We start from the raw sequence: 10,748 nt of genomic DNA, 5'->3' as shown, positions 1-10,748 counted from the left end.
AGAGACCCCCCCCCCCCCCCCAATACCATATCTTTCTGAATATTCTTCAGAAAGATATGGTAATGTTGTTCACTAACGTTTTACATGTTCATGCTTAACTCACGTGCCTTCTAGCTTATTAAAGCAGTAATTAACTTGTGTTTTAAACAAATTGAATGTCCTGACCTTTACTAATTAAAATAACTTAAATTAATAACTCTCATATGGTACATGTTTATAACGTCCATTTTCGCCATTTGAAATTAAGTATTTCGGTCTGTACGGAACACCATTAACCCTAATGAACATCCGTACCCATGCGGAGAAGGTACTTTTCCCCACTTATCTCAAATACTATTGGTTCAAAAGGCATCAAAGAGTAAACCATCCAATAGGTATTCCCCCAGGGAATGAGCATACAAACATGCTTGTCAGGCTGTCGATAACAGCATGGTGGTCAGTGGAGTGCAGTCAAGTGCGCAAAGTGTACGGAACATGGTTAGTTTACGTTAACCTTCTAAATATTTGAATGAAAACAGTCTGTTAAATCAAGCTGCAGGGGAAAACTATGGGCATGTTAATTTAGCAATGCCAACAAGATTAACAAGTTAAATATTTATTTCCAGCAGTCATCCAATAGATATACGCTCTTGTGGGGGAAAAACTTGACTGTTTCTATGTGCCATAAAATGCCAGAAATTAGAAACACTTTGTCTGGCACTAAATCCTGTTTACCAACCCTGTTGGCTTTCTAGATTTTGATTACTGGCTTAAATGCATAATACAAAAACAACTACAAAACGCTAAATGGCAAGATTCTCAGGTAATGTTCCCTGCACAGCTCAACGCTGCAGGCAAGTCACCGTTTCTCTGAAGTCTACTTGTCTAATTAATTTGTTTATTGCAAAATTAAAGGTGGTTCCCAGGGAAAGAAGTATTCCATATTTGGAAGCTTTCCCTGTCTTTGGCAAAACAGTCCAGAATTGTTTGGAACTAGTAAAAATGAGAAATTTAAAGCACAGGAAGTAGATGCAAATTTTCTGAGGTGATGGCAAGACCTCCAACACAAAACATTTTGTAGTTAGAAATTCCAAATTTTGTTTCCTGTATCTTGAGACATGTCCTATGCTTATGATCTTTTAAGTAATGACGGAGCTGAGTTTGGAGGCTCAATCTACCAGAAGGTGAGCGACCAGCTGGAGACGGCAGTCAACCTGGCCTGGACCGCTGGCAGCAACAGCACGCGCTTTGGGATTGCAGCCAAATATCAGCTGGACAAGGATGCCTCCATCAGTGTAAGTATTGCCGCGGAGGCCTTTTAGAGAGGAGCAGATGAGGGAAAAGAAAAATGTCACTATTAACTGACTGACTTGTCTCCTTTAGGCTAAAGTGAACAACAACAGCCTTGTTGGTGTTGGATACACCCAGACACTCAGACCAGGTAAGCTGGTTTCCTACCAGATTGTAGGTAGCTGCAGGGTGTTTGCAAAATGTTCACACACTTCTAGGCTCCACACTAGAGTCCTTGCACAACACTTTTGTATTTTGAGCAAATTACTTGAATAAATGACCTAGAAGAGTCACATAGATGGGTTTCTTGTATACAAACACTACTGGATGCGCGCGCAGCCTGTGGGCAAAAGCACTTTAGTAGCCGGTCAGAAGACTAGTCAGCCACTGTAATCAACGTAGATTATGCATTGTTTGTAAATTCTTGTTGACTTAATAATAAACTGCCATTTCAGAGTTAGATCTGTTTGTGTTTCATTTTGCGTTGAGACACCAGCAAAAAGCTTTCAACCGCTAACAATTTTGTATTGAAGCATCTGCTAAGAAATGAGAAACTCCAGGAGCTACTGCCAGTGAAGCATCCACTCGGCAGGACAGAGTACCGTTAATCAACGTTTTGTTTATGCACTGAATACTTCTCCTTTAAGGGCATGTGCAAAACGGTAAAGTTAGTTAAAAAGTCGAGACTCGAGAGCGCGCGTGCTCTGTGTGTGTGCTGGTCATAGAATTAGAATATCAAAGTTGATTCATTTCAGTAATTCCATTCAAAAAGTGAAACTTGTATACATTCATTGCACACAGACTGATATATTTCAAGTGTTCATTTAATTGGTGATTAAAACTGACAATGAAAATCGCAAATTCAATATCTCCAAAAATTAGAATATTAAGACCAATACAAAAAAGGATTTTTAGAAATGTTGGCCAACTGAAAAGTATGAGCATGTACAGCACTCAATACTTAGTTGGGGCTCCTTTTGCCTGAATTACTGCAGCAATGCGGCGTGGCATGGAGTCGATCAGTCTGTGGCACTGCTCAGGTGTTATGAGAGCCCAGGTTGCTCTGATAGTGGCCTTCAGCTCTTCTGCATTGTTGGGTCTGGCTTATCGCATCTTCCTCTTCACAATACCCCATAGATTTTCTATCGGTTGAAGGTCAGGCGGGTTTGCTGGCCAATTAAGAACAGGGATACCATGGTCCTTAAACCAGTACTGGTAGCTTTGGCACTGTGTGCAGGTGCCAAGTCCTGTTGGAAAATGAAATCATGCTTCCTGCTGCTGACCAACTTTATGGAGATGCAGAAGTGCTCTAAAACTTCCTGGTAGATGGCTGTGTTGACCTTGGACCTCAGAAAACACCAGCAGATGACATGGCACCCCAAACAATCACTGACTGTGGAAACTTTACACTGGACTTAGAGCAACATGGATTCCGTGCCTCTCCTCTCTTCCTCCAGACTCTGGGAAATTGATGCAAAATTTACTTTCATCGGAGAACATAACTTTGGACCACTCAGCAGCAGTCCAGTTTTTATTTATTTATTTTTTTTGTCTTTAGCCCAGGCGAGACGCTTCTGATGCTGTATCTTGTACAAGAGTGGCTTGACACAAGGAATGCGACAGCTGAAACCCATGTCTTGCATACGTCTGTGCGTGGTGGTTCTTGAAGCACTGACTCCAGCTGGAGTAAACTATTTGTGAATCTCCCCCACATTTTTGAATGGGTTCTGTTTCACAATCCCCTCCAGGGTGCGGTTATCCCTATTGCTTGTACACTTTTTTTACTTTTATTTTTATTTTTTTCCCTTCACCTCTCTATTAATGTGCTTGGACACAGAGCTCTGTGAACAGCCAGCCTCTTTAGCAATGACCTTTTTGTGTCTTGCCCTCCTTGTACAAGGTGTCAATGGTCGTCTTTCGGACAGCTGTCAAGTCAGCAGTCGTCCCCATGATTGTGTAGCCTACAGAACTAGACTGAGAGACTATTTAAAGGCCTTTGCAGGTGTCTTGAGGTAATTAGCTGATTAGACTGTGGCACCAGGTGTCTTCAATATTGAACCTTTTCAATATTCTGAGATACTGATTTTTGGGGTTTTCATTAGTTGTTATAATTATAATCATTAAAAGGAATGAACACTTGAAATATCAGTCTGTGTGGAATGAATGTATACATTATACAAGTTTCACTTTTTGAATGGAATTACTGAAATGAATCAACTTTTTGATATTCTAATTATATGACCAGCGTGTGTGTATCTCAAGCAAGAGTCTCGACTTTTGAACTGACTTCACTGTTTTGCACATGCACTTAAAGGACTCCTCAGGTTAATTATTGTTCTGGTAAAGTGGATTAATTTGTAAAATGCCTGCTGAAGGTAGGCAGGTTTCCTGTCACTTTTAAAGATGGGGTGCGGTGGCTGAAAGTAATTGTAATGTGACTATATTTTTAATACCCAGTAATTAAAGTAATATTACTTTTTAAATGAGTAAAAAGTAAGACATTATAATTTCTGAGTAACTTGCCAACACTGCAGCTAGATGTGCCGCAAGGACAGAATGCTGCTTTCTGCCCCCTGGTTGCGCGCATCTCTTTGATGACGTTGCACAGAAACCCGTCTATAGCAACACTTGGCAGCCTGTGTTTTCCTGTCAACCCTCATTCTGAAAAGTCATTTTGCACGTGTGATTGCTAATGTTGGTCCCTCTTGCCTACGCAGGTGTGAAACTCACCTTGTCTGGCCTGGTCGATGGCAAGAATATCAATGCAGGAGGCCACAAGCTGGGTCTGGGCTTGGAACTGGAAGCTTAAGTTTTCTTCATACTGCAAGGGACTAGGGAATATCAGAAGAATCTGGCCTTAAATGTATGTCCAACTCAAACCAGCAGGGGCATGTCTTGGAGAGATTGGTTCAAAGGCTACGACAACAAACTCTAACTTGTTGAGTACCACTTCAAGTTGGTGCTTCTGCCACTGGTATATTTGACCTTTTTTGTTGCTTTTTATTTTGTAGTTTCATCTATTCAAGAGACAGTGTGTGGCATATTATTTATATATCATGTCATTGTTCCTGTCCAGCACTGCCATAATAATGACATCCAATACAATCCCTTTGCCTGTCATCAACTGTGTGGCTTTATTGTGATAATCCCAGACATTTTTTCAGGAGAACATCAATTGACTTTTTTGTGGGGTGTTGGTTGTCATTTCTTCTCTCTGATTTTACTGTCATACCAATCTGATATTCCTTTGTCATCTATGCAGTTTTCATTTGCAAAACTTGTTAAGTACACTAGGCCTTTCTGCTATTATTTAAATATTGCTGACCCCTTCCTGTTCATGCACACAAGGACAAACTAAACCTCTGATGTTTTTACTCTCTGACTTTGCATCGGCCATCGGGGTTTGTGATGCTCTGTTAAAGCTCCCTTTAACTGGGCAAGTTTTGGGGTTGCTTAAAGGTGGGGCTGTAAGTTTGAGAGAAACCTGCACACTTGGCCGACCAAGCAGGATTAGTTTTTGTTTATTCTGTAATAACTGACAACTGGGGGGCAAGTCATTTAATGTTCACAGTAATGCCAAACTATCATGGTCTGGAAGAGGGTTAACTTAAAAGTTGACACGTGTGCACTCAAAGTTTCTTCCTTGTACTGGGCAGAGACAGAGCCCACAGGAAGTCTTAGAGGTCCTTACGTGTATGTATAAATTTTCAATAAAGTCTTTGAACTCCACAAATGCTTTTTAATATGATATTGAAATGCCACCAAAAACTCATTTGCTGCATTTTAATAGTGTTCCACTTACCTCATTCACTTACTCTCAGCCCTTTTATATTGCATAACCGTATACAGAGGCCACTTGGTGAGCAGAGTCTAAGTGGGTGGGAGATTTAACTGCCCTTGTATACTTGTTAGCCCAAACTATTATGGATCAGTATAGCCCTAAGTCATCAACTGGTTTAGGCCTATACTACTTTTTCTGATGGTCAGAAATGCCTGATCATTTCAATGAGACAACAGGGTCTTCTGCATATAATTGCAATATGTAGGCACTTTGCAATTAGCTGCAGATTCTGATTTAGACAGTTCTGTTTGACCTTCATGTTGTTGGTTTGGTTTTTTTTTTATTTAATTGGTTCTGTAGGATTTAGCAGGGACAGGTGTAAATGCGCTAAATTTAGCCAAATGACTGTTTCATCTGTAATCCCTGGACAGTTGTTACATAATCAACCTAAAAAAAAAAACAATATAAAATGAATTTATACAATTGACTTAAGAAATCATAAAAGCAAACTGTACAAGAATCAAAGTAAACATTTACTGCAACTATTTGGGACATTTTTCAGTAAAATATCAATAAGATTCTCTTAAACTATGCTCCTATATAGCTTACATTACTGCAACCTAAACATGAATGTTTTTCTTGCACCAAATGCATTGTTGATCTAAACCTTGAGTGACCATTGTTTGACTCCCTCCCTCAACCCTCCCAGGGTTGATCTCACTAAGTTCACTTCAGTTTTTCAGACAAATGGAACGTGATTCCCCTAAGGGGAGGTCAACGAGAGCATGTTGGTTAATGTTAATCTTTTGAGGCCAGTAGCCTAGAGTGAGAGTGGTTGTAGTTAAATGTGTGCTATTGGACTTTTAAAAGGCGGTAGTATTATGAAGTATTGTCTGACATGTTTGCCTTTTATGTTTCACATTTTGCTTTGTACAGTTGATACAAAGTTGTTCTGACTTCTATTCACTCTACACCAAAGGGAAAACATGTTTTAAAAAATCCTGCAGCCTTTATTAAGGGCTAGACTGTATATTCAGACTATCTACTTACTTATAATAGAAGCTCCACTGACAGCAGTCACACTTTTGAGTGTCCAGTCTTTCATTCTCTTTGTACACGTGAATTAAAATCCTTGCGCATCAGCTCAAGCTCTGTCAAATTAATGGGGCACGTCAAAACTACCATTTTCAAGTTCTTTTTTTAAAAAAAATGTGATTGAAGTCAGATCTATTCAAGTATTTTTAGGAAGTTGCCTTGAAGCCCTAAGTCCTGACTGTGCTTTGAGTGTGATATTTTGAGAAATTGGATGCATAATTCCATGGGTTTTAGGAATATTTGTTTAAACTTATACATTGGGTAGTTAGAGGTGCCTGCACTCTAAAGTCTTTTATGAATTTCTCAGGTGTGTACGCTTAAAACCTTGCAAGAATAAAAGGCTGAAAGGAAAAGGAAGCTGTAAAGGACACTCAGGCAAATGGAGACCTACTGAGATGTTTTCTTACAAAGTGGTCCAGAGACACCAGACAATAAACAAGCTAACGATATAGATAAATGAGCCACCATTAACAGACATTGGGAGAAAGGAGACCCAAAGACCTTCAGATGATGATCGATACAAAAAGATTGGTTGAACCTCCATTTCTAGATTCATGCATTTAAATAAGTCCAAGTCATACTTGAGAGGGGATCACCTTTTTTATGCCCAGTTAGTGACTTATCTTGCCTTATAATTGCATTAAGATGATCATGTGTGCGCTAACAAGACTGATTGTTCTACTCGCATATGGAAGATTACAAGGTTACAGGAAATATGGTAATGACATTATTGAAAGAGAAGGCAAAACGAGCATTTATAGGTTAAGCCGACATTGAGTTGTCTGTTGCAGTAACAATTGTATCTACAGTAATACTTGAGTGCTGCTGTCAAGCAAAAACATTCACAGAATTTTTTTTTTCTTTGATATTGCATTTATTTGTCAGCACATACCAGAGCGAATAAAGATGAACAGAAATTCAGAAGTAACTTTGCATCTTTTACATTCGTGATTAAATGAGTTAAGTGGTGAGTCCAAAGATTGGAAAACATCGCAAGTTGATTTTCAAGTTCGAAGGCAAAGCTGTTGCAGTAGAAGAATCATGCTCTCTCCTTTTAAAATGACCGTTCTGAAGAGAAGCCACAGCTCTGAGCTTCCTTGTCTTGGCTTGGCTCAGCTTATGCCTTTAATTTGCACCTGCATTAGTTAAGCCATTCTCTATTTTCAGCTTCACTCTCCCTGATATTTGCCTATAAACTGCTGTCTCATCAAATGTAAGGTGTAAATGTCCTTCATCCTCACTTCCTCGTCAGTGGATAGCCCAATCTGTTTGGCTCTTTCCTTATCATTTCCCTAACTTACTACTTTCCACCTTCTCGGTTTTACCTTGAGGATCGTTTATTTTCTCTGTCACTTCAGACAGCTTTGATTTCTGACCCTGGCTGCTCTCTAGTGCCCCCTGAAGTAATTCTTTGATTCCTGAATTGACCGTTGTCTTTTCCTTTGGCAATGTAGTTTGGCCTGTTTGGGTTTTCTCCCCACCGCTTGGCATCTGGTCCTCCTCTATAGGAACATTTTTTACATTACATTTGAGAGATGACTCTTCATCTTGGCCTTTATTGCCGGCATCTTGAAGGCTTTTTACTACTTTATCATCACCTTTTGCTTCGGATTTACGTGTTTCCGTTGGCGCTCTTTCACTGTCTTCCTTTTCCTCACTCTTGGGTTTTGTACTTGAAGGTGCTTGAGCCTTTTCTGAAAGCTCCTCTGCCTCTGCGGTTAGAGAGCTCTTTGTCTCTGCTGTCAGATCTGTGGATTCCTCAGCTGTTTCTGAAGCCAAAGTAGGAACCTTGTCTTGCAATTGAACAATGCTGCTTTGCTCTTGAGTTTTGTCTGACACTTGGGTCGAGGTCTCATCAGGCTTCTTTGCTTGAGCTGAGATAAAACAAGCTTTCTCAGCATCTCCTTTTTTACCAGCATCAGATTTTTTCACAATTCCATCCTCCGCAGGGACCTCTGGCTTTAACTTATCGGGTTTTGCGGAGAGATCTGTCACTGCAGCTTCTTTCTCTTGTTCTGTGTTTTCAGCTACTTTTTGACATTGCTCATTTTCTTCCTCATCGAGGCTCTCACTTAATAAAACTTTGCTTTGAGTATTTCTGTCTTTGCCACTGTCCTCTTCGTTGTCAACTGCTTCACTCTCATCTGACTCGTCTTTACTTTTCTGACCTTTTTCACCATCATCCACCTCCCCAGGACTCCCATCATCGCCTCCATTCACTGAAGTCCCTACTTGATTCTGCTCACTGTCAGACACCAGCTCACCTTCCTCCTCTCGACTGTCTTTATTATCCTTCTCTTCCTCACTGCTCCCTCTCTCTCTTTTGGTAGCCTCCTGCTCGTCCTTTCCCACCTCTGTCTCCTCCGACCCTGTCTCCTCAAATTCTGACATCTCAATTTCCCTGGTGGTCTCCGTTATGATCTCCTCTACAAACTTGTACTGGGGCTCAGCGCGTCTGCGCGGGCCTCCCGGTCGGCTGAGGCAAGGCAGGGTGTAAACGGGGGACTGGTGGTAGATGTAGGGCAAAGACATGTTGGTGTCTGACATCGTGGATAGCCGAGCCTCTTCACCGCAGAGAAGTTTCCTGCAAGACAGGAGAAACAGATTTTATCTGCAGTCACTGATGAACATCAATGATACAGAATTTAATTTAATCCTCATCAATGAGAAAGACTTGAGACAGGTGCAAAAAACTATTACTAAAGGGTATTGGGCTTAACATAAGTTCTAATTAGAGAATACCCACATCTTTAAATTTAGATTGCTTAGTGTTTAGCCTTTATGTCACATCAACTTTTAGGCAAGGCCATTTCTGTGATTCCCATAGTGCAACATTGTGATTGTTTGCACAAGACACTGTACTTGTGTTTAATTGTATTGTACTTAAATGCAGCTTTCACACCAGATGATGAAGCCTAAAGTGTGTCAAATAAGGAAAATTGTGAAAAAATAATCATCTTTTCACCCCACAAATGTTTGCCTTTTCAGTCTTTAACTATTTAACGTTAAACCACACCTGGAATCAGCACCTTTACCTGTAAGACAGTATCTCTACATCCAAAGCCATCTTCACATTTAACAGGTCCTGGTATTCCCGCAGGTACCCAGACATGTCAAACTTGCAGTTTATGAGCTCGTTTTCAAGTTCTTTGATTGTGTTCTGGAGCAGGAGAAGGAGACAGGTTGTGTTACTGAACAGCATGTACTCGTGAACACTGAACACGGCTTTATTAAATCGTGCTGAAAATGAAATCCTACCTGGTAATGAATCATTTCTTCCTTGTGGCGATCCTCGACGTCATGAAGTTGCCTCTCCAGCGCTTCCCTTGTGCCTTTAGCGCAGTCCAGTTCGATATTCTTGGCCTGCAAGCGCCTCCTGTACTCCTGAATCTCTTGCTGGGTCGCTTTCAAAGCCTTTCTCTTGGTCTCAGTTGCCTCCGTTAATCTCGCAAACTGAGATCGGAAAGTTTCTCCTACCTGCTGGACGCCGGACGCTGTATGACCTTCCAGTTGTGCCCTGATGTCCCGGAGTGCCGCAGTGACGCCGGGGTTGCCAAATTCATGCTCCTTGGCAGTCACCTGCGCATCCTGGATTTGGTCAAACATTTCTGACACCTCAGCCTTATGTGTTTCCTTCAGGAAGTGGATTTCATCCACGAGAGCCTGGGCTTTCTTGTCCAGCTGTAGTTTAGCCTGATACGCGTCACTGATGTCCTTCTTGAGGACCACAATGTTGCTCTCTGCGTCTGATCTGCTGCGCGCCTCCTGGTCATGTTGTCTTTTCAAGTTGGACAGTTGGTCCTCTAAATTCTGATGCTCAATTTCAATCTGATGCTTCTGATGAGTGATATCCTGAACCAGCTCCCTCAGTTTCCTGAGCTCTGGTCCATATTCCTCCTCCAAACAAGATGCGGGTTTCGCTTTCCCTCTGAGCTCCTCAATTTCTCTCTCTAGCAGATGATTCTGGTACTCCAGGTGGTGCACCTTATCTATGAATCCTGCGAGACGATCGTTTAAGCCATGCATCAATTCCTTCTCATTAAACTTTTCAGATGGCGGGTTTCCAAAATTCATGCCTGTGGACGTCCCCCTAAACACGACACTGGTATCTAACGCCGAACGTTTTGTTTTGTACGGGAAGTCGAGTCTGTTATCCATGCTGTGACTCATGCTGTCGCGGTGGATCTCCGGTGCAGAGACGCTCCATGCGGGGCTTTTATAACCGTCGCCATCTGCTCTGTATGCAGAACGGAGCTGTCCGCGGTGCTGAAAAGGTGTAGCGTCAGCTGATGACTTAATGAGGGCTTACACTACACTTTGTCGCAGACAGCTGTGACGTGGTTGAACGGAATGCAGATGTCAGTTTATAAAATAATCCAACCTCTGTGCATTATTATCATTAGTCTAATATTACTGTAACTTTGTTGTTACATTCCGTCATTAATACCATGCCACGGTGTTACACGATCAACTTGCTTTACTGCATTTAGCGGATGACGTCATTTAAACAGCACCTACCGGTCCTACCCAGGCACCTCTTACTAACCAGGGAGGCTGATCTTAACTCGCACTTTTTATCGTGTGGTCTTGATATCAGATAGGC

General features: G+C 41.4%; 2 protein-coding genes across 2 annotated transcripts in view; one reads left to right on the top strand and one right to left on the bottom strand.

Moving 5' to 3' along the window:
* Positions 1 to 4,998, top strand: part of vdac2 (voltage-dependent anion channel 2) — a 9,944-nt gene extending 4,946 nt beyond the window's left edge. The window contains exons 7-9 of the mRNA XM_046070504.1: positions 1,124 to 1,274; positions 1,363 to 1,420; positions 3,987 to 4,998. Coding sequence (XP_045926460.1) covers positions 1,124 to 1,274; positions 1,363 to 1,420; positions 3,987 to 4,078 — 301 coding nt within the window. The 3' untranslated portion in view covers positions 4,079 to 4,998. The remainder of the gene's footprint in view (positions 1 to 1,123; positions 1,275 to 1,362; positions 1,421 to 3,986) is intronic.
* A 2,070-nt stretch (positions 4,999 to 7,068) lies between these two features.
* Positions 7,069 to 10,396, bottom strand: LOC123983977 (neurofilament light polypeptide). Its single transcript, XM_046070502.1, has 3 exons — positions 9,404 to 10,396; positions 9,181 to 9,305; positions 7,069 to 8,729 (listed from the first exon to the last, which is right to left on the bottom strand). Exons 1-3 carry the CDS (start codon positions 10,313 to 10,315, stop codon positions 7,430 to 7,432), a joined length of 2,337 nt encoding a protein of 778 aa, XP_045926458.1. The 5' UTR covers positions 10,316 to 10,396; the 3' UTR covers positions 7,069 to 7,429.
* Between the last annotated feature and the right edge of the window lie 352 nt (positions 10,397 to 10,748).

This window comes from Micropterus dolomieu, linkage group LG15, assembly GCF_021292245.1.
Source record: "Micropterus dolomieu isolate WLL.071019.BEF.003 ecotype Adirondacks linkage group LG15, ASM2129224v1, whole genome shotgun sequence".
Taxonomy (NCBI): domain Eukaryota; kingdom Metazoa; phylum Chordata; class Actinopteri; order Centrarchiformes; family Centrarchidae; genus Micropterus; species Micropterus dolomieu.
The sequence above is the reverse complement of the archived record's forward strand: the minus strand, read 5'-3'. Positions and strand labels throughout refer to the sequence as shown.

Bases quoted from the DNA above. Each gene is read 5' to 3' on its own strand.
- LOC123983977 (XM_046070502.1), bottom strand. From the start codon at position 10,315: ATGAGTCACAGCATGGATAACAGACTCGACTTCCCGTACAAAACAAAA. The intron at 9,306-9,403 runs GTAGGATTTCAT...CTCCTGCTCCAG, and splicing joins AAGAAATGATTCATTACCAG to AACACAATCAAAGAACTTGA. The intron at 8,730-9,180 runs GTAAAGGTGCTG...CCTGTCTTGCAG, and splicing joins GTAGAGATACTGTCTTACAG to GAAACTTCTCTGCGGTGAAG.